General features: G+C 36.5%; 5 protein-coding genes across 7 annotated transcripts; 2 read left to right on the top strand and 3 right to left on the bottom strand.

The window, feature by feature from the left end:
* The first annotated feature begins 539 nt into the window (after positions 1–539).
* LOC120016320 (syntaxin-related protein KNOLLE-like) lies at positions 540–2,105 on the top strand. The gene is made up of 2 exons (XM_038869037.1): positions 540–744; positions 1,058–2,105. The coding sequence occupies exon 2, from the start codon at positions 1,068–1,070 to the stop codon at positions 1,995–1,997; it is 930 nt and encodes a 309-aa protein (XP_038724965.1). The 5' UTR covers positions 540–744; positions 1,058–1,067; the 3' UTR covers positions 1,998–2,105.
* A 656-nt stretch (positions 2,106–2,761) lies between these two features.
* LOC119979776 (putative leucine-rich repeat receptor-like serine/threonine-protein kinase At2g04300) lies at positions 2,762–5,140 on the top strand. Its single transcript, XM_038822412.1, has 8 exons — positions 2,762–3,425; positions 3,511–3,534; positions 3,621–3,744; positions 3,841–4,157; positions 4,242–4,357; positions 4,434–4,694; positions 4,762–4,962; positions 5,072–5,140. The coding sequence occupies exons 1-8, from the start codon at positions 2,762–2,764 to the stop codon at positions 5,138–5,140; spliced, it is 1,776 nt and encodes a 591-aa protein (XP_038678340.1).
* A 126-nt stretch (positions 5,141–5,266) lies between these two features.
* Positions 5,267–8,465, bottom strand: LOC120017292. Its single transcript, XM_038870473.1, has 8 exons — positions 8,389–8,465; positions 7,437–7,753; positions 7,134–7,311; positions 6,747–6,936; positions 6,571–6,651; positions 6,279–6,386; positions 5,851–6,120; positions 5,267–5,590 (listed from the first exon to the last, which is right to left on the bottom strand). Exons 2-8 carry the CDS (start codon positions 7,726–7,728, stop codon positions 5,492–5,494), a joined length of 1,218 nt encoding a protein of 405 aa, XP_038726401.1. The 5' UTR covers positions 7,729–7,753; positions 8,389–8,465; the 3' UTR covers positions 5,267–5,491.
* Positions 8,466–10,761: 2,296 nt separating this feature from the next.
* On the bottom strand, positions 10,762–14,670 carry LOC120017173. 3 transcript variants are annotated; one of them, XM_038870301.1, is made up of 9 exons: positions 14,466–14,670; positions 13,593–13,653; positions 13,170–13,491; positions 12,884–13,061; positions 12,121–12,301; positions 11,956–12,036; positions 11,608–11,715; positions 11,185–11,454; positions 10,762–11,064 (listed from the first exon to the last, which is right to left on the bottom strand). In XM_038870301.1, the coding sequence occupies exons 3-9, from the start codon at positions 13,468–13,470 to the stop codon at positions 10,966–10,968; spliced, it is 1,218 nt and encodes a 405-aa protein (XP_038726229.1). In that variant the 5' UTR covers positions 13,471–13,491; positions 13,593–13,653; positions 14,466–14,670; the 3' UTR covers positions 10,762–10,965. The 3 variants fall into 3 exon arrangements, with proteins under 3 accessions (XP_038726229.1, XP_038726230.1, XP_038726228.1); XM_038870302.1 differs by having other exon boundaries at positions 14,461–14,670; XM_038870300.1 differs by lacking the exon at positions 13,593–13,653.
* Positions 14,671–17,294: 2,624 nt separating this feature from the next.
* On the bottom strand, positions 17,295–18,182 carry LOC119980142 (transcription factor MYB113-like). The gene is made up of 3 exons (XM_038822804.1): positions 18,083–18,182; positions 17,866–17,995; positions 17,295–17,788 (listed from the first exon to the last, which is right to left on the bottom strand). Exons 1-3 carry the CDS (start codon positions 18,180–18,182, stop codon positions 17,395–17,397), a joined length of 624 nt encoding a protein of 207 aa, XP_038678732.1. The 3' UTR covers positions 17,295–17,394.
* Between the last annotated feature and the right edge of the window lie 1,108 nt (positions 18,183–19,290).

The following is a 19,290-nucleotide window of genomic DNA, read 5'->3' on the forward strand; positions in this document are numbered from 1 at the left end:
ATCATTTAGGTGCACCGGATTTCAATTGGTTTTAGTTTTTTGCCTTTTTGGATTCTTCGGTGATTTTTCTGATCTGGGGGTTGGAGATTTGGCTAAAGGAGCGAGGGTTTTGGCGAAAGAAAGTTATAATTGAAGATTGAACTCTACCAATAAAGGATTGAAGGATTTACGTTTTTGGGTGTGTTTTGGAAACGTATGAGATTTTGATTATTTTTAGTATGATTAGAAATAATTTAATTTTTAAGTAGTGTGGTTAATAAGAAGTGTAATTCGAAAAGGTTGGGGAAAAACTAAAGCTCACATAAAAACAAACAACTAAGAGAAGCAAATCGAAGTGAGATTGCTTTGTAAAAACGCAAAGTCAGTTACAAAAATATCGGCCCCACCTCCCTCATCTGGATCCGGATTCCGGACTCCGGACTCCGGAGTTGGTGATTACAGACCTGACAAGATTTAAAAAAAGAAAAAGAAAAATTAAATCAAATGCTCAACGGGCATAAAAACCCAATATAGCCGTTGAGACGCTACAACGACTCGTTTTGTGGGGCATTTTATTTTCTTCTATCGATCCACAGATTACAGAGAAATATCTTCTTTTTAAAGCATATATCTCTGGTTATATCGGAATGCAACATACTTAAGACATCAGTTCAGAGATTTGAGATCTCTTCGTTTCCAAAATCTCCCTCTGTTAAGCGATCAGCACTGCTACGTTTTTCTTCTCTTGTCAAATCTGAAGAACAGGTATGCTTTACCAGTTTCATTTATGAATTTCACTGAATTTTAAGTGATCTACAAACCCCATTTCATCAATTTAATTGTCTATTTGTCTAGTTGTTGAGTTGCTCTTCAGTCTCTTCTCAATTTCGTGGTTGAAGACGTGATTTTTATACGAACCCATTTCCTCAATTTTGATTCTGCTGTACTTGGAATTCACTATGTTCATATGATCCAGTTTGTGTACATTAGTGCTTGTTAGGTTCGAATAGTGTAAGAAATCAAACACCCATTTCCTGATTTCATTGTTGACTAACCCTGTTTTGTTTTTGGCTTCAAGGGTTTTAAAGATGAACGACCTAATGACAAAATCCTTCGTCAGCTATGTGGACCTGAAGAAAGAGGCCACGAAAGATCTTGAAGCTGGTCCTGACCCTGATCTAGAGATGGGAACTGTAAACCAGAACCTCAACTTGTTCCTTGAAGAAGCAGAGGACATCAAGAAGGAGATGGGATTCATCCGTGAAGTGCTGGTCAGGCTACAAGAAGCCAATGAAGAAAGCAAGTCTTTGCATAATCCTGAGGCCTTAAAGTTAATGCGAAGCCGGATCAACACTGACATTGTTACTTTGCAGAAAAAGGCTAGGACAATAAAGTCACAGCTTGAGGAGATGGACCATGCCAATGCAGAGAACAGACGCCTCTCCGGCTACAAAGAAGGAACCCCTATATACAGAACTAGGGTTGCAGTCACCAATGGTTTGCGCAAGAAGTTGAAGGATCTTATGATGGATTTCCAGGGTTTGAGGCAGAGAATGATGACTGAGTATAAGGAAACTGTTGGGAGAAGATACTTAACGGTAACTGGAGAAAACCCAAGTGAGGAAATCATTGATAAGATCATCTCTGATGAGAATGGGGGCGAGGAGTTTTTAGCAAGGGCAATACAGGAGCATGGAAGGGGGAAGGTGTTAGAGACTGTGGTGGAGATACAAGACAGGCATGATGCGGCCAAAGAGATAGAGAAGAGCTTGTTGGAGCTGCACCAAGTGTTCTTGGACATGGCGGTGATGGTGGAGGCACAAGGGGAGCAGCTGGATGATATTGAGCACCATGTTCTTAATGCTAGCCACTATGTAAAAGATGGTGCGAAGGAGCTCCAGACTGCTAGGGGGTACCAGAGGAACAGCAGGAAGTGGATGTGTGTGGGAATTATACTTCTGCTGTTTATCATTCTTGTGGTAATAATCCCGATCGCGACAAGTTTGAGCAGCTCTTGAATTGTGCAATTATTTGCGTGTTGCACTACCTGCAATTATCATGTAAAACATTACCATTTCAGAAACATTCATTTTTCAGTTGTGGTTCCTGTTGTTGTTCTTGCTCTTTTCTGTTATCCCTGTTTTTCACCTTTTCGGTTTGAGGACTGTTGTATAGAAGAGAAATGTAGAATGCAAACAAAGCAAAGAATAAGCTTTGAATTCCCAACTAAAGTAACACCTTATCACCATAAATTCTCAAAACAATGAGGCGATGTGATTAAGAATACGTAATTGGATCAATGAGTCTGCACATTGGGAATTGCATCAATGAAGCTACATCCAAAGAGAGAGTTTTTGCAATCACTCAACCTCAATTATTATTCAGGAATCGATAGATTTTGATGTAAGCAAAAAAAATAATAATTTAATTTCACATAGACGTGATGATAATCATGAACGGAGCCACGCATACATGGGGGGACTGACCCGCAATGCCCACCTCATCCTAAATTATGGCTATGTCCTGATGATAATATCAAGGTTATGCACCTCATTCTAAATCATGGCTACATTCTTGATGATAGTATCAAGGTTAAGCACCAGACAATGCTAGCTAGCAGAACAAGAAGAAACTGAGGCGGGCAGTTAATCGCAGTATGTTTATATATATTTACACTTGATTTTGTTCTTGAAGAAGAAATTTAAGTTTCAATTCAATTTCATGTTTTCACAAACACAAACACGACCTCTCAAGTTCTGTGTTGTGTTACGGAATAAAATAGATGGATATGAAAGAAATATCATATCATCAGTCATGGAAGCTTGTCGTCTTCTGCATAATCTCTACCTTCTTCAACCATGCCTTCTCAGGCAGTTGTGTGTTAAATTTCACTTACCCTTACCAACCAACCGGTGTGTGCATTGGAGGGCAGAAGAAATTCACAATCTGGGATGGCATCGAGACCACAATTTGCTGTCAAAATGTACTCGACACCATAACAAAGGCCTTAGCCTTTCGTGCACATAATGCAGCGAATGGCACCATTTTCATGGAAGAGAACCTTTGGAGAGATTGCACCGGTCCTTTCGCCAGCCAGAACACTGTGTCTGCTGATGCTTGTGGATTTGGTGATCTAACTTTCAACCAGAGCATTGGCTGTTCAAGCTTTTCTCTAGCTGATATTCAGCGTGAACTGTCGTACAAGGAGGCCTTGGAGTCATGTTCCAACTTCAACACTTCGTTTGTCGATGAGTGCAAGAAGTGCGCAGGGTCTTTATTGAGAGCAAGGGATCGTCTACTGGAACAATTCGCTCCGAATGTTCAAGATGATCATCAGAGAAGGATGTGTGGAATAGCCATTGTAGTTTCTGTAGCAGCTGCTAAATACAATGATCGAAATCTGATTGATGATTTCTATAGGTGCTTGCCTATCTTTGATGACTTTGGTAAGCGCTACATATTCCATTAGTTTCCAAAACTCAATTCTATATGCAATCAATTGACAATATTCCTTTTGTTTGTGATCAACAGATTCAGGCTATATCAGAATTAGATGTAAGTAGTACTACTGTGCTTGCTGTTTGTATTAAGACATTATTTACAGCTTCAGTGATCTTGAATTCCTAATCTTTACTTCTCAGATTCTGTGGTGAAAGCATTATTCGCAATCGTAATAGCATTGGTCACAGTAACCCTGGTTCTGCTACTTGTGAAGTATATGACAAAGAGAAAGCCTCTCAACACAGTTGTTCAATCTAATAATGAGTCTGCTGGCTGCTCTAGCCTGTATAGACTCTCTAAGACCGAGGTCGAAAATGCCATAAATTATAGGAATGAAAAGAAGGTCTTAAGCAGAGGAAGTGCTGGCTGCTCTAGCCTTTATAGATTCTCCAAGACCGAGATCGAAAATGCCATAAATCATGGCAATGAAAGGAAGGTCTTAGGCAAAGGAAGTGCTGGTCAGGTTTATAAAGGTGTTTTGCCTAGTGGACAAGAAGTGGCAATCAAGCAGATACATAACAGCACCAAATTCGATACGTTCACTCGGGAAGTAGATGGTCTCTTGAGAGTTAGACATCCAAACCTTGTTTGCCTCTTCGGCTGCTGCATAGAAGGCAGCAAGCATTATCTGGTCTATGAGTATTGTTCAGCTGGAAATTTAGCTCAAAATCTTCTAAGTAATTGAACTAGTGACTATTTTTTATTGCTAACTAAACCATTGTGAATTTTGCGCTTGATCATGTTATGTGTTTAATAATCAGGAAAAGACAATGTCTTAACATGGGAAAGAAGAGTCAAGATCATGAGAGGCTGTGCACTTGGACTGAGATATCTCCACCACTACATAGATGGCTGCATTGTACACAGAGATATCAAGGTATCAAACATCTTGTGTGATTCTCATTTGAACACAAAATGGCTAATGGTGATGCTGTTGTTGTTTGTTTTGGCAGCTCACAAACATCCTTTTGACGGAGAACTTAGAACCGAAGCTCTCGGATTTTGGGTTAGCAAAGATGCTTGGAATGGAGGAGAGCAAAGTATTTACAGATGTTAGAGGAACAATAGGTTACATGGACCCTGAATACATGACCAATGCCAAGCTAACTTGCGCTAGCGACATATATAGTTTTGGCATTGTCATTCTGCAGCTTCTATCAGGACAGAAAGTCATTGAGCTGGATCTTGATGCCAGAGATCAGCTCACAAGAAAGGTGTTGCCATAATTTCTGCTCTCTGTCTTGTATGGGAAAATAGAGCTAAATTTTTGTGTATTTGTAGGCGAAAGATGCGAGTTTGGGAAGGCGTCCACTATCAGATTTTGAAGATCCGAGGTTAAATGGGAATGTGAACAAAGCAGACTTTGAATCAATACTGGAAATTGCAGTCCTATGTGTTGCGAGATCAAGCAAAGGACGGCCAACAATGGATGTAGTGTTCGATGAATTGGACAAGGCTTGGAAAAACACAGCTGCTGAAATGGTTTGGTCACTCAGTAGCTATCATATCATGTGTGACCTTAATAATTTCAATCTATGCTAGCTAGATTTCTATCACACAATTCCGTTTTTGATACTGTTTGTATGTGCAGGGAAACAATATGGAAATGGACTCATCAGTGGCGTCAATGTCTGCTTCATTGGAGGTGGTTTCAGTCTGAGAAATCATACACATTGCAGTTTGTTTTTTTACAGAAAAAGCTTGTAATGACGAATATCGTTATGTTAGGGTTGGAACCCAAGTTTGTTAATGAAGGGATAAGGGTTCTATTGGGGAGAATACCGAGTTTACATAGGAGTGTCCACGCGTACCCATTTGCATACGGACTAATATACATGTTTGGAACCCACATGGACAAAGCTTACAGCAGTACTGGATATAACTTTATAACAAGGCTACTATTACAAGCAGACTCTCATAAAAATTACAAGCCAAAAGGAAAACAAGCATTATTGACAAACAGAGGAATTTCACCATCTACTGAGTAAACCACCATCTACACAGAGTAATTTCATGGCAGCGGAGAATGTTCATCGTTCAGGAAGTGGTCCCATATTAACTTCAAGGTGTCTTCAAGCATGACAGAGACTGAGTCTTGCGACTTGTGTTTCTGAAATTTGAAAGGAGTCATAAAAACATGAATTTTTTTTTTTTTTTTGCTGCTGTACATTTTAGTTGCAGAAAAATACATAGTACATGTTAACTTAAATACGGTGATGTTACCGAACAGACACAATACGCAGTAGCATTCAACGATAAATTCATCAAGTATGTTCACGTCGGAAAAATGATACTTACCAAATGATAAACATTTGACTAATAATCCAAACAGCAAATGCAAGTTTGAGTTAAACTGGAGTCAGCAATTACCTGCAGTTCTGAGACTACTCCTTTCAACTTCAGCACAATATCATTTGTAGCTTCCCCATCAGAAATTTTGAAATCAAATCGATCAGTATGTATTAGCTTGAGCCTTAAAGATGGACTACTGAATGCTTTCGATATCGTGTGCCAAACCCCAATGACACTGTATCTATCTCCAGATGATGCTTCTCCAAGGGGCCATCTCAGTCCGCCCTTTACATTTGTATCTAGAACTGCAGAACTGATCAATGCTCTAATGCTACACTTCTCATCGTCCTGGAAGATAGAATATATTGCTCATTATTATGGTAGACGTGCAAGGAGAAACAATTTTGATTCCTCACATAATATGTGGAGAGACTGTTCTAGGAATTGAACCTATGACCTCTAGGTCGTACCCCTACAACTGTATCACTGATCACATAATAACTTACTGTTAGAGATGTTAAGATCCTCTTGGCACAGAACATTAGCTTCAGGTCTTTACTTTTCTCAAGGCAAGCTATTTCTGTAACCATGTAACGAATTGGGTTGAGTTGAACCTGTAAGAAAACTAATATAAGCCACCGTAATTAATTGAAAGGGAAAATAGTATCAGGAAAACTCTGACAAAACACGACGAAAGCAGAAACGTTCTCTACGTTCATACGCCTCAATAAAATACGCAGCTTTTTAACCTCTCTTTTTGTAAGATAAAAATCACTGCATAAACAAAAGATAACTTGCCTTACGGAGCTCAAGCCTGTTATCAGTTGTCACACTGCATTTGCATGAAATGAGTTCATCTTGCCTTGTCATATCCAACATCTACACAAGAAAAAAGGTTCAAGAACAAAATAGCCACAATTTACAAGCAAAAAGAAGAGTGAACCAGAGGTATTAGCACAAGCGTCGAGCAATACCTTTACATGGTATATGTGCTTCTCATCATTGACGTCCACACCAATTTCTGGGACAACTACATCGACAATGTTTTCCATATTAGATGGAGGAACATTCTTGTAAAAAAAATATTTCTTTAATTGTTGTTGTCTCAGAGTAGCTACAGCAACTTCACATTCTTTAATGCCCTCGAGGCTCACTGAAGGGTTCCTGCATAAAGAAGATTAAGAAAGTCATTGGGACTTATGACGCAAACCTATGGCTAAAATGAGACTTGCATGTCTCACATTACGCAATCTTTTGATATCAAACTACCACAACTAACTCAACTAAGACCTATCTCTTGAAATCAAAACTCCGAAGAAACCAAAAACCTCATGAGAATCAAGGAAATCTAAATTACTTACCCATGGAAAAGAACAGACCCAAATCTAGCAACCAACGCTGGCTTTCTTACTTCCAACTTATCAAAATCCATTTCATTTTTCATGATTTCAAAAGTAGATAAGAGGTCTTGTAATAGTTTTCCACTTACTGATGCCCATGGTTTTCTCAAAATGCTCCCGCTTGGATCATTATTCTCGTCTGTTAAAAAGAAAAAAAAAATGGGAAAAAGAAAGAAATCCAAGGTTATCAAATTCAACGAGGAATCTGGAAATAAAAAAAAAAGAGCATAAACTAAATAAACTTTAAGCTGACTAAGTACTAACCAGTCATCAGATGACTGTTGACCAAAGCCAGAGGCTTTTCTCCCATCCTCCGCTCGAAGTCTTCCATGGAAATTGAATGAAGACGAACGGAACCCTCAGTCGAACCAACAATGAGAAACCTAGTTATGACATTGTTTGCATATAAAATCTTTCCACGTCTATCTATATAATAAGGTTCTGCTGGCTTTAAATTTGTGCATCTCTTAAACTGAGGAACAAGTAACTCTGGAGTAGTAGGTGATAACTTCTCTGGAACATTCGAGTGTCGCTTGTGAGGAGGAATGTAAGCCATCGAGTTAAAAACGAGTTACGACAGACTGAAAGGCAGAATGAAAGAACTATCAGAAAGAAGATTTGTGGATACCTAATTGACAAATATACAACACAATTAAACAAAAGAGCCATCCAAGACAAAACTTTCAGTCAAGTGCCTCCCGCTGGAAATTTGGACAATATGTTCAGTAACGCCTGATTTGTTCTAGACTAAAACTATATATATATATATACACTCTTAAGACCCCAATCATCCAAAAAATCCAAGCAATATGCTAGCTTTCTTCGAAATCGACAGGCCAATTCGATCAACGCTTTTGGCTTGTTGCTTATAGACAAATCATGAAATCTTACAATGTCAATTTTTCAAACTGAATCTTAGTACTACTCCATAACTAAATTCACCATCCCGCTGAATATGCTAAAAGTAGAAAAAAAATTTTAAGGCTGCATTTCTTGTAGAAACACAAATGACTTAACTAATAGATTGGACAAAGAGAAGAAGTGCTTAGGTTTCCCTGCAGCCAAACATAGAGATAGATATCAATTTCAATCACAATAGATTTTATCTCTCCCCCATAAACCCCATAGAAGCATGAAGATAGAAAAAAAATGCATTTTTATTTATTCATAAACATAAAGAATTTGAGTTTATGAATAAATAATAAGATGATCTCACCTGATCTTGAAAGTCGATGAATTACTTGAAATCAACTGAACTCAAAAGTGGTGTCAAGTGTGTATATATAGACACTTGAAGGAAAAAAAGAAAAGTGAGTGAGAGGCTTGTTCATGCTGGTTAGTAACTCCTTCTCTTCGAAGTTGCTGCTTTTTCAAAGTTTAAAACCACTTGCTTAGGAAGTTCGAAACGACAGAAAAGGAGGCAAAAAAGGCTAAAAGAAAAGCAAAAAAACTACAATTATTTCTTCATAGTTCATACATCAATCATCAGTGTTAGGAATCCCACTTCGAAAAGATGTGAGGATCTCATTGGGTTTATAAGAGCAAGCTCACCTCCTTACAATCAACTAGGTATTTTCCCTTAGGCGTATCATTAACTGAGACAACTCAGAGAGAAATAAAGTCATTCGGACCCGATGTATCTACCAGAATCGGATCATTTCAAAAATCGTATTTTAGAGATATCATACGATCTTATCCAAGGTTTTGAAAACCGGATCGGTCCTTGAACCGAAAAACCCTCTAGTTCAGAGTTCAAATGATAAATTGGGGTCAAAACCGGGTTTGACCGGTCGGTTCTGTCAAATTCATTGGACCAGTTAAGTACCCAATCACCGGTTGAACCGATTCGACTAACCGGTCCGATCCGGTTTTCAAAACCCTTATTTATAAAATGTATTTTTTATAATTTTCAATTTAGGTGCATGGTGATAATTTTTAGACATGGTAGAGGAGAAAATGAAATTGCTAAAGACAACGTTAAGGATAGTAGTGGTGGAGAGCATTCTACATACTACAACACGAGAAATTCGGATTTTTAATGAATGTTCTTTTGATGAAATTGATTTTAATGGCTACGTTGATAAAGATCCTGTTGCAAATAGTGAAAAGGATAATACTGAAAACTAGTACAATCTTGATGTAAATGCGTCATTGGGGTGGATGTTAGAATGTATGGCGTAATGAAGCACATACTAAAGTGGCCCAACATAACAAGAAATAAGTCTGGCCCAAATCTTGAGCCCATCTCTCAAGTCCAATTAGTTTGAAATATATCCGTTAGTCTCAACGGATACCTGCTATCTCCGTCTTCTGTCTTTCTGATCTTTGTAGCTTTTGTACTGTAAAGTCTTTATGAACTCTTGTATATAAATCCTGTAATATTCATTGTTTGTGTTAATGAAAATTATCTCTTCAAAGCTTATTATGGCGAATGCAAATGATTTTTTTTGTCTTCCATTTATCTAGAACTTCTGATAAACTACATGATAGTCATTGGAGCAAAGATGAACACTAATTTACGGAAATTATTTTGTTTTGTGACTGTAAGTCTATGGTTCAATGTTGTAGATGGACTATACTTACGTTGATATTATGTGAAGTGTTGTTCGCATGTTCTTTTTGAATAATATTATATTGCGATACTAATGATTTTCTTGGTTGTTTCTATGCATGATTTAATCTAGACGGCAGTGTTACGTATTCCTAACAAATTCAACCATAATCAACCATAACATGTAATTAGATAATGAAGTCAATGTAATTAGACAATGTAATAACGCAATTTAATGTAATTAGATAACGTAATACTGTTTGGTTGGTTATGGAAGAAATTGTTAGGGATATAAAAAGTTTTCTTTATCTAGAATATAAAGTATAAATACAAGTTCCAACTTAAAACATTATTATCGTGATTTAGATTTTGTATCTTGCTTTTCATAATTTATTGGAGGTCTTAGAAAATTACAATTTTGTGTCATATTAACATATCTATGAGTAAATAATAATCATACTTAATTTTTTATTACGTATAGAATATTATATTAATTATTTATATAGAAATAAATTATTTTATTTTTATTTTTATTTTTTAAAATTTATAAAATTATACGATTCAATCTTATCGACATTCTATCGATCTTAGGTAAGATCTCAATTTTGACAATCTTATGTATGAACTTTATCTATAAAGCGCATTCAATTTTTCAACTAATAAATAAAGTAAAATAAGGGTCTTGATAACAAGTGTCATATAAGGGTAATGGTTCAAGATTCACCACATCGGGACTTATAGGACCCAAAATTTTATGATTCAATCTTATCGGTCTTCCATTGATCTTATGTAAGATCCCGATTTTGACATCCTTGTGTATGAGCTTTATTTGTAAAGCGTATTCAAATTTTCAACTAATAAATAAAGGGTCTTGATAACAAGTGCCATGAGGGCAATGGTTCAATTGCTGTTCTTCCTCATAGTCTACCTGCCATCAGTCACCACCCCAAGACCAAAGGCATCCTTACTTATTGTGAAGAAAAAAAAGCCAGATGATTTGGAATTTTTTCTTTGAAGCTACCATGTAAATTATAATGATTACAGGTCAATCATAATTATCTTCCACAAACAATCTTTCATTATAATTCCAAGCCAAATGAAAAACAAGCACTACTAACAAAACCCCACAAGTAAATACAGTGTCTACCGGCGCCATGGCCGTTTTTAGTAACCCATATCATATCATTGTTGTAACGACACTAAAGTGAGTGGTGAGTACACCACCATCTACACATAGGAATTTCATGGCAGAGGAGAATGTTCATCGCTCAGGAAGTGATCCCATATCAACTTTAAGGTGTCTTCAAGCGTGAGAGAGACCGAGCCTTGCAACTTGTCTTCCTGAAATTTCAAAGGAGGGGAGTCGTAAGAACAAGAACTTATTTCCAAGAGTGCATCACTTGCTGACTGAAAAATAATTTGTACTGAGCCTATTCAAGTTCAATTGGAGTTGGCAATTACCTGCAATTCTGAGAGTATTCCTTTCAACTTCAGTACAATCTCGTTTGTAGATTCCCCTCTAGAAGTTTGGAAATCATATCGATCTGCACTTCTTACCTTGAGCCTCAAAGACGGACTTTTGTATGCTTTTGATATCGTGTGCCAAACCCCAACGACACTGTATCTATCTCCAGAAGATGCTTTTCCTAGTGGCCATCTCAATCCGCCCTTTACATCCGTATCTAGAACAGCAGAATTGATCAAATCTCTAATGCTATGCATTTCATCGTCCTGAAAGATTGAATATACTCACTATTTAGGGAAGATATATTCATGCTCAAACAATAATTTTTCATTTTTTTTCTCTCATCTTCAGTGATTTGTAAATCATGCAACGACTTGGAATACGTTCATTAATGAGTGCACGATCCTGAAATAACTTACAATCAGAGATGTTAAGATCCTCTTGGTACAGAGCATTAGCCTCAGGTCCATATTTTTTTCCAGGCAAGATACATCTATAACCATGTTACGAATTTGGTTGAGTTCAACCTGTAAGGAAACTAATGTAAGCCTCCATAATTAATTGAAAGGAACAATGGTATCGGGAAACTCTGAAACAGAAAAGTAAAATAAAATAAATTTAGTTGGATAATAACATATCTAATTTCATCATACAAAATGGTGACACAAGCACAAACGCTTTATACGTTCATACACCTCAATAAACAAGCAGCTTTTTCCTACTCTTTTTGAGAGAGAAAAAAACCCGATAAACAAAAGATAACTTACTTTATAGAGCTCAAGCCTTTTATCATTTGTCACACTACATTTGCATGAAATGGTTGCATCTTTTCTTGTTCTATCCGACAGCTACATAAGAAAAGATTAAAGAACAAATAACCACAATTTAGAAGCAAAAGAGAGAGCGAATAGAGGTATTAGCATAAGCAATACCTTTACATGGTATATGTCCTTCTCATCTTCAAAGTCAACTCCAATTTCCGGGACAACTACATCAACAATATTTTCCATATATGAAGTAGAAACACTCGTGTAAAATGTTCTTTTCAATTGTCCAAGAGTAGCTTCAGCAGCTTCAATTTCTTTAATGTTCTCAAGGCTCACTGAAGGGCTCCTGCATAAAGAAGATCAAGAAAGTCATTCAAGATTTATCGCTAACGTATGGCTAATACGAAACTCGTATGGTTCACAATACAAACATTAGTAGAAGCTTATATATATATTGGCGTTTCAAACAGAAATCTTTGCTACATTTTGCTAGTGAAGCGCCCAATGAGATTCCACTCACAAATCCAAATCAAATCACAGATATGCCTATCAGTCACCCTTCCACTAGAACTTGAGTGAATTTTGATAATGTACAGCATAAAATTGTCGAAGACACGTCAATATTGAAAGATCCCGATGCAATGTTGTAGCTGAGTTCGATACCAAACTGAATACAACATTTGAAATGACAAGTACTTAAATTAACACTTCTTGGTAATTGGCTACTTGACAAGTAGCCCAGAAAATTGTTGACAGATAGGCGAGACACCACTCAAGAATTCATAGATCTGATATTAAGATAAATCTACTGAGAACAAATTAAGAAACACTACCATTTCAACTAACTTTAAGTACGAGCTATCTTTTGATATCAAAATTCCCAAGAACCAAAAACCTCACAAGAATCAAGGAAATCTAAATTACTTACCCATGGAAAAGAACTTTACCAAATCTAGCAACCAACGTCGGCTTTATCACTTCCAACTCATCAAAATCCATTTCGTTTTTCACGATTTTAAATGTAGATAAGAGGTCTTGTAATACTTTTCCACTTATTGATGCCCATGGTGGTCTCAAAATTATCCCCCTTGGATCATTACTCTCTTCTGTTAACAAGGAAAATTAAGTGGAAAAAAAATCATCTCAGAACCTTTTTAAAAAAAAGAAAAAGGGACGAACTAAAGCAACTTTAAGCTGGTAGACTAAGAACTAACCTTTCATCAGATGACTGTTGATCAAAGCCAGAGGCTTTCCTCCTGTTCTCTGCTCAAAGGCTTCCAAGGAAACCGGCTCAAGATGAACAGATGCGGGAAATTGGTCAGCCTCAGTGGAACCAACCATAAACCATCTAGATATGGCATTATTTGCATAAATAATCTTTCCACTTCTCTCTATATTAGGTTTTGCTGGGTTCAACTTTATGTCTCTCTTAAACCGAGGAACAAGTAACTCTGGAGTTGGTGAAGACTTCTCTAGAATCTTTGAGTGCCGCTTGTGAGGAGGAATGTAAGCCATAGAGTTCAAACGAATGACAGACTGAAAGGCAGAATGAAATAAATATCAGAAAGGAGATTTATGGATGCATAATTTTACAAATATACAACACAATTAAACAAAAGAACCAGCCAAGACAAAACCTTTAGTCACCTCCTTCCCTTTAGCAATTTGGAGTATATATCCAGTAATGCCTAATTTGTTCTGTAAAACAAGAATATATATACATTACGACCCTAACAATATGAAAAATCCCATCAACACATAAGCCTAACACGTGTTCCTCTTATGTTCGTTTTCTTCAATATCAAAGAAAACGATTACTAAACACAGGCCAATTCGATCAACTCTTTCCAGCTTGTTGTTCATAAAGACAAAACATGAAATCTACTATGCCAATGCATCATACTGAGTTCAAACACAACTCCATGAACAAGCCCACCACTCGCTGATGATGCTAAAGTTCATAACTTTCTTGAAGGTAGCACTTAAGGTAGAAACACAAATGACAACTCAAATTGGGGAAAAAGAAAAGGTCTTTCGCTTTCCACTGGTTTCCAAGCAGCCAAACTTAGGGGATTGATATCAATTGAAATCACAAACGAATTATTTCGGTCTCCTGGAAAGCCCAAAAAGGTAAGAACGTAGAAAAGAAGCATTTTTTTAATACGTTCACGTACAGATTAGCAACTGAAACTGTTAAAGATAACACAATGAAAGCATCAACAACACGCTCATGGGATCAAAAGAAAAAGACAGAGTATATCTGTGGCTGCTAAGTAGATTACGTGATTCAATTCCTGAAATAATAAACAATTGAACTCAATCGATTCAAATTATTTCAATCTACTTCAACTAAACAACTGAAGTTTTGACATTCGCAGTTTTTTCATTACCCATGTCGGGTTAACAAGTTTGATAAAACCCAAACAGGATAAACACAATTGTTTCGGAATCTAAAACCAGAAAATAAACGTGAACAATTTGAATCGAAGAATAAGACAATCCCACCTTACCTTGAAATCCGACGAATTACGTGAAATCCCCCGAAATCAAAAGTGGTGTGTCATATGTGTATATATAGACACTTGATAAGAGGAAGAAGGAATGAGAGACTTGTTCCTACTGGTTATTAACTCCTCCGCACCGCTTAGAAGCTGCTGCTCTTTCAAGTTCTTAACAACATCCTTGGTTGGGGAGTGTGAAGGACAAAAAAGAAAAAGAGAAAGCACTAAAAGACCCAAAATAAAAAATACAAATATTTATTGTTGGACATATGGTCCTATATATCTAATTTTGATGATATTAAATCATTTATAAATCATAATGAAACATTAAAGCAATATTTGATTTATATGAATTGAATTTAAATGACTATATATTTTTTAGATAGTACTGGAAATTAAGTTTTGAAAACAAACATACATGGACTAAGTTAGAGCATCAATTTTCCAATTATCATATCTTAACCAACTTAGGTCCAAATGACTTGAAACTTGAATCACATATACATGAAGGTTTAATATATGTTCTAGGACTATAATCATGAGAAATTAAGTGCATCACATATATATTTGGTCATATGCTTAAATTCCGCCAAAACTAGGTTTTACCTAATTTTGTGCATATGTGTTCTTTGTGAACGTGGTGAACCAAATGAACTCCGATTTAAATGAAATTTCGTGTGCATCTTAGTTTCATCACTATGAACATATTTGATTTAGTAAAGTTCAAGAGAAAAGGTCATTTACACTGAGTTAGCAAAATGACTTTGAATTTACACTTAGAATTTATCGGTTTCACTATTAGTGATCAAATTGCTTGGTTGAGTGACCAAACGATTTCCGATTGTTATGAAATTTTACATGGACATTCTAATACATATAAAATGATTTATCATGCAGTAATATGAATTTTCTGGGTTGTTTTTCTAATATAATTAACCTATGCGCTCTATATGAAGCTCTTTGAGCTTACATGCAATTGGGGAGTTCTACCTCCTATTTCCTTGTAGGTTAATCATCATTGTGGTCTCATATGGCTCAGAATTCAGTATGTTCAAGAGTGGTCGAAGTCCAGTTTCTAAGAATGAGCTTGGAGCTCTAGGAAACTATGAAAAATCCTATATTTGCCAACTTTCCACTAAGACACTTAATCAAGTTGAATGAATCAAACATTGAGGCTATTGGTTATGGTCTTCATGGAGATACAACTCTTTTCAATCATATGAGACAAACCTTGTCCTCTCTATCATTAGTGATATATTCTTGTTTGACATTTTCACTCAAGACATGTGCTACCAAGAAAGTTAGGTTGGTGCAATCAAACAAGATCCTTGACATTTTCACTCAAGACATGTGCTATCAAGAAAGTTATGTTGGTGCAATCAAACAAGATCCTTGACTAAGGGATCACTTTTGAAGTCTTTGATTCAAAATGAAGGGACAAGATGGCATAGTACAATCTACATCCATGGCTGAGAATTAAAGAGAGTTTGAATGGTCAAGATTTGAAGACATACATTGATCAAATGGCTGTGCATAAGACAACTTTCTTGCTTATAATTTTTGACTTAAAAAAGGGAGCATGTGCAACGTCTATATGCTCTATGGTGGAGATTTGTTTGCTCAAATCATCAATGACCAAGATTAGGAGCTGCAATGGATGGTAGAGATCAACTCTTGAAATTTGATCCAATGGCTACAAGCATAGGAGAGAATTGCCTTTAAAAGAGGATCTTCCCTTTCATACAACTTGGAGAAGCAAATTGAAAAATTATCCTTGAGAGAAACCTCTTGCTATCAAGTTCATCAATCATCAAGCTTTCTTGCTATTTGCTACAACAATCTTCTCTAATACAAGCCTCTACAATCAAGGACTTCTCACTACTCTTGCTTTTGCAAAAGGGAAGTTCCTATATCCTTTAGGCTTTGTTTACTTACAATCTAAACCTCTCTTGTTAAACATTGAAGTTTGAGGGAGTTCTTAGAAACCCTTGGTGTAAGGAGTTTTGTGGGTCTATTAAAACCACACCTTAGTGGAGTTGGGAAAATCCTAGGTTGGTGAATCTAGGTAGTAGACGTAGGAGAAGGGTCTCCGAACTACTATAAATCGCTGTGTTGATTTTTTTGTTTACTTGTTTATATTTACTACTTGTTTCAAACTGCAGGATTTTCAAAACCCTAATCTGTCCGAGATTAGCAGACTGCCTTAAACTTTGAATTTTGATCTGAAATTTTGATATAGTGTTTATTAAGGTGTTGTGACATTGCATATAAAATTTCGTTGCATTTTGACATCATTTGATAGGTAAAATTTGAGTTGAAAAATCTGTGTGCAGTGTGTTGCTTGAAAATCTGTTTTGTGCAATTCTTGATTATTTGATATTTGGTCATTCACTATATTGTATCACATCTTGCATTGGATTGAATATTGATTAGGAAAATCATTAGAGTCCAAATTTGTATGCTACTTGTTAATTGTCATTAATTTGTTTAAATTGAAAAAGGGATTCCTATCGGAATTTGGGGACACAATTCACCCCCCCTCTTGTGTTAAACTCGATCCGTCAATAATTTATAAAAAAAGTTGCTTTTTTTTTCTTCAAAAATAACTTATACTACACCATTTCCCCTCTGTATTTTCTTAAATCTCTGTAACCTTTTAAAAGTAGGTTTCAATCGCCTCTGTCAAATGACTTGCTTGAAGACTAGGAGTAAATTTCAAATAACTAATCCAACCATAGCAACGTTTTTCTGGCAAGTTTTTAGATGTTACTCAATTGCAACAATGGTTGGTGATGCAGGGCTTGACAACAAGAAACAGAGTTCCCCTGTATTTTCAATTCTAATGGAGATACAGTCAAAATACTGATTACAATAGAGCATAGCTCATCCTCTTGACCAACATTATTGATTACTTATTTTACTACATAGAATCAACACTTCAAAGGTTCATTTCCATGATAAAGTCATTCCAGTCCCATTTGTTGCAGCTGCTGCTGCTGCTCTCATTCTCCATTATCATGCTCTTACTGTCTTCAAAATATTCAAAACCCTTCATTACCAATTCATCCACAGACCCATGTTGCTTTCCTTCTCCAATGCATTGATTTTTGCTGTCCATCTCCTGCTGCACTAATTGAACATGATGAACCCCATCTCCCAACTGTGGCTGCACTTCACAACTTGAGCTTGTCATGCTTAGATTGAAATTGTGCTCTTCATTCATGCAGATCTCCTTCTCTGCAGCCATCAGTCTTTTGCTCAGATGGCAATTCCAGTAATTCTTCACATCATTGGCTGTTCTTCCTGGGAGTCTACCAGCTATCAGTGACCACCTGATTACCAAACACAGCCTAAGTAATGGTGTTTAGAGCCTTGTTATCTAAAGAAATTGTTTATGTGAATCAATAACCTGTTCCCAAGCAGATTGCGGAGCTTGATAATGAGATCCACTTCCTCTTCTGTGAAACTTCCTCTCTTGATATCTGGCCGGAGGTAGTTTAACCATCTCAGTCTACAGCTCTTACGACACCGGTTAAGACCTTAACATATATTCATAAAAAAAATTAAGCATGGTTAATTAGAATCATCAACTTTGGTATTTGGTTGTATGTGTACAACAATATTACCGGATAAAAGAGGAATTTTGTGCCATTTGCCTTCTCCATATTGTTGTATGCATTTCTTGAGCAACTGATCTTCCTCTTCTGTCCATGCCACTCCACCCATTCTGATATTTTTTTTTTTGTGAGTGATTGTTATGCTACAAACATCAGCTCCAAAGGCACTATTAATATACTAGTGATTGCATGCATGAAACCATAGTGGATGGTCCACGACCTTTCTATTGTCGTTGGCTGCATTCATTTTTATGACTAGGCAGATTACTAGGGTGGGGTTTGGCCTCGTCTCCTAGCTACTTCATTTCACTTTTTAGTCCTCACTGTCTTGTATAATGAGAATACTCGTTTATAAGCACTTGAGGCTAGCTTGGTTGGTTAAGGATTCAAACTCTCTAGGGTTGAATCCACAAACACAAAAGGGTCCGTTTGACAAAGCCATGGGCGACCTCTCTGAATTTTCAATTTAAATCCCTTTTTGTAAAAAAAATAAAGCTCAAATGGTTAATACAAGAAGAAGACATGTATAATGATTTATACATTTTATTATGTACTTTAAGTTAAATGTTAATCGTTTTTTCACATTAAAAGATAGCGTGAGTTATAAGTTTTATCAAGCACTTGACAACTATTTCGCAACTTATAAGTTAGTTTATTTTTCACTTGGATAGCTCAACATTCTCACATAATTTAAATATGGAGCGTCAAATTAGAGTTTTCAACTGAGAGAATTCATCCCAACCAACTTGCAACCCTGAATGGGTAGTTCCCTAATCACTTAATAAGAATATTTATGGTTAAGGGCTTAAGGGCTTAAGGGCTTAGGAAGAAGATCGGGTACGCAAATCAGTTGGATCACCCAAGTAGGTAAATGATATAATGTGGAGGAATGTGACATCTCCTACAATAAAGGAGCTTGGAATCATACATTGTTTGTTAATTGAAGGTGCAGGACCAGTACTGGTGATGGTGATGACTATATCATCATTGTATAAGTCCAGGGCCTAGTATGAGATAGCACTCTTTAATGATCCAGTGGCACCGGTTTGGTTGATTGTTTGGGCTGGAAACTGATCCTGGGGTCCAGATGCTGCTTTATTCTGTCATGGAAGAGAATAAAGACTTAAATAAATATTTATGGTGTTTGCTTGATTAGTCTTTTTCACATTCAGCTATATATGGCTAGATATTAATATTCCTCCTAAATTTGGGTGATG

The sequence above is a fragment of the Tripterygium wilfordii genome, chromosome 15 (genome assembly GCF_013401445.1).
Source record: "Tripterygium wilfordii isolate XIE 37 chromosome 15, ASM1340144v1, whole genome shotgun sequence".
NCBI lineage: Eukaryota > Viridiplantae > Streptophyta > Magnoliopsida > Celastrales > Celastraceae > Tripterygium > Tripterygium wilfordii.

Coding starts and splice junctions, on each gene's coding strand:
- LOC120016320 (XM_038869037.1), top strand. CDS start 1,068: ATGAACGACCTAATGACAAAATCCTTCGTCAGCTATGTGGACCTGAAG.
- LOC119979776 (XM_038822412.1), top strand. CDS start 2,762: ATGGATATGAAAGAAATATCATATCATCAGTCATGGAAGCTTGTCGTC. Junction 3,426..3,510: donor GCCTATCTTTGATGACTTTG/GTAAGCGCTACA, acceptor TGTGATCAACAG/ATTCAGGCTATATCAGAATT. Junction 4,158..4,241: donor TTTAGCTCAAAATCTTCTAA/GTAATTGAACTA, acceptor TTTAATAATCAG/GAAAAGACAATGTCTTAACA.
- LOC120017292 (XM_038870473.1), bottom strand. CDS start 7,728: ATGGCTTACATTCCTCCTCACAAGCGACACTCGAATGTTCCAGAGAAG. Junction 6,121..6,278: donor GGATCTTAACATCTCTAACA/GTAAGTTATTAT, acceptor TCTATCTTCCAG/GACGATGAGAAGTGTAGCAT. Junction 5,591..5,850: donor GAGTAGTCTCAGAACTGCAG/GTAATTGCTGAC, acceptor TTCAAATTTCAG/AAACACAAGTCGCAAGACTC.
- LOC120017173 (XM_038870300.1), bottom strand. CDS start 13,470: ATGGCTTACATTCCTCCTCACAAGCGGCACTCAAAGATTCTAGAGAAG. Junction 12,302..12,883: donor GGTAAAGTTCTTTTCCATGG/GTAAGTAATTTA, acceptor TTCTTTATGCAG/GAGCCCTTCAGTGAGCCTTG. Junction 11,716..11,955: donor AAAGGCTTGAGCTCTATAAA/GTAAGTTATCTT, acceptor GTTTCCTTACAG/GTTGAACTCAACCAAATTCG.
- LOC119980142 (XM_038822804.1), bottom strand. CDS start 18,182: ATGGGTGGAGTGGCATGGACAGAAGAGGAAGATCAGTTGCTCAAGAAA. Junction 17,996..18,082: donor CAAAATTCCTCTTTTATCCG/GTAATATTGTTG, acceptor ATATATGTTAAG/GTCTTAACCGGTGTCGTAAG. Junction 17,789..17,865: donor CGCAATCTGCTTGGGAACAG/GTTATTGATTCA, acceptor TTTGGTAATCAG/GTGGTCACTGATAGCTGGTA.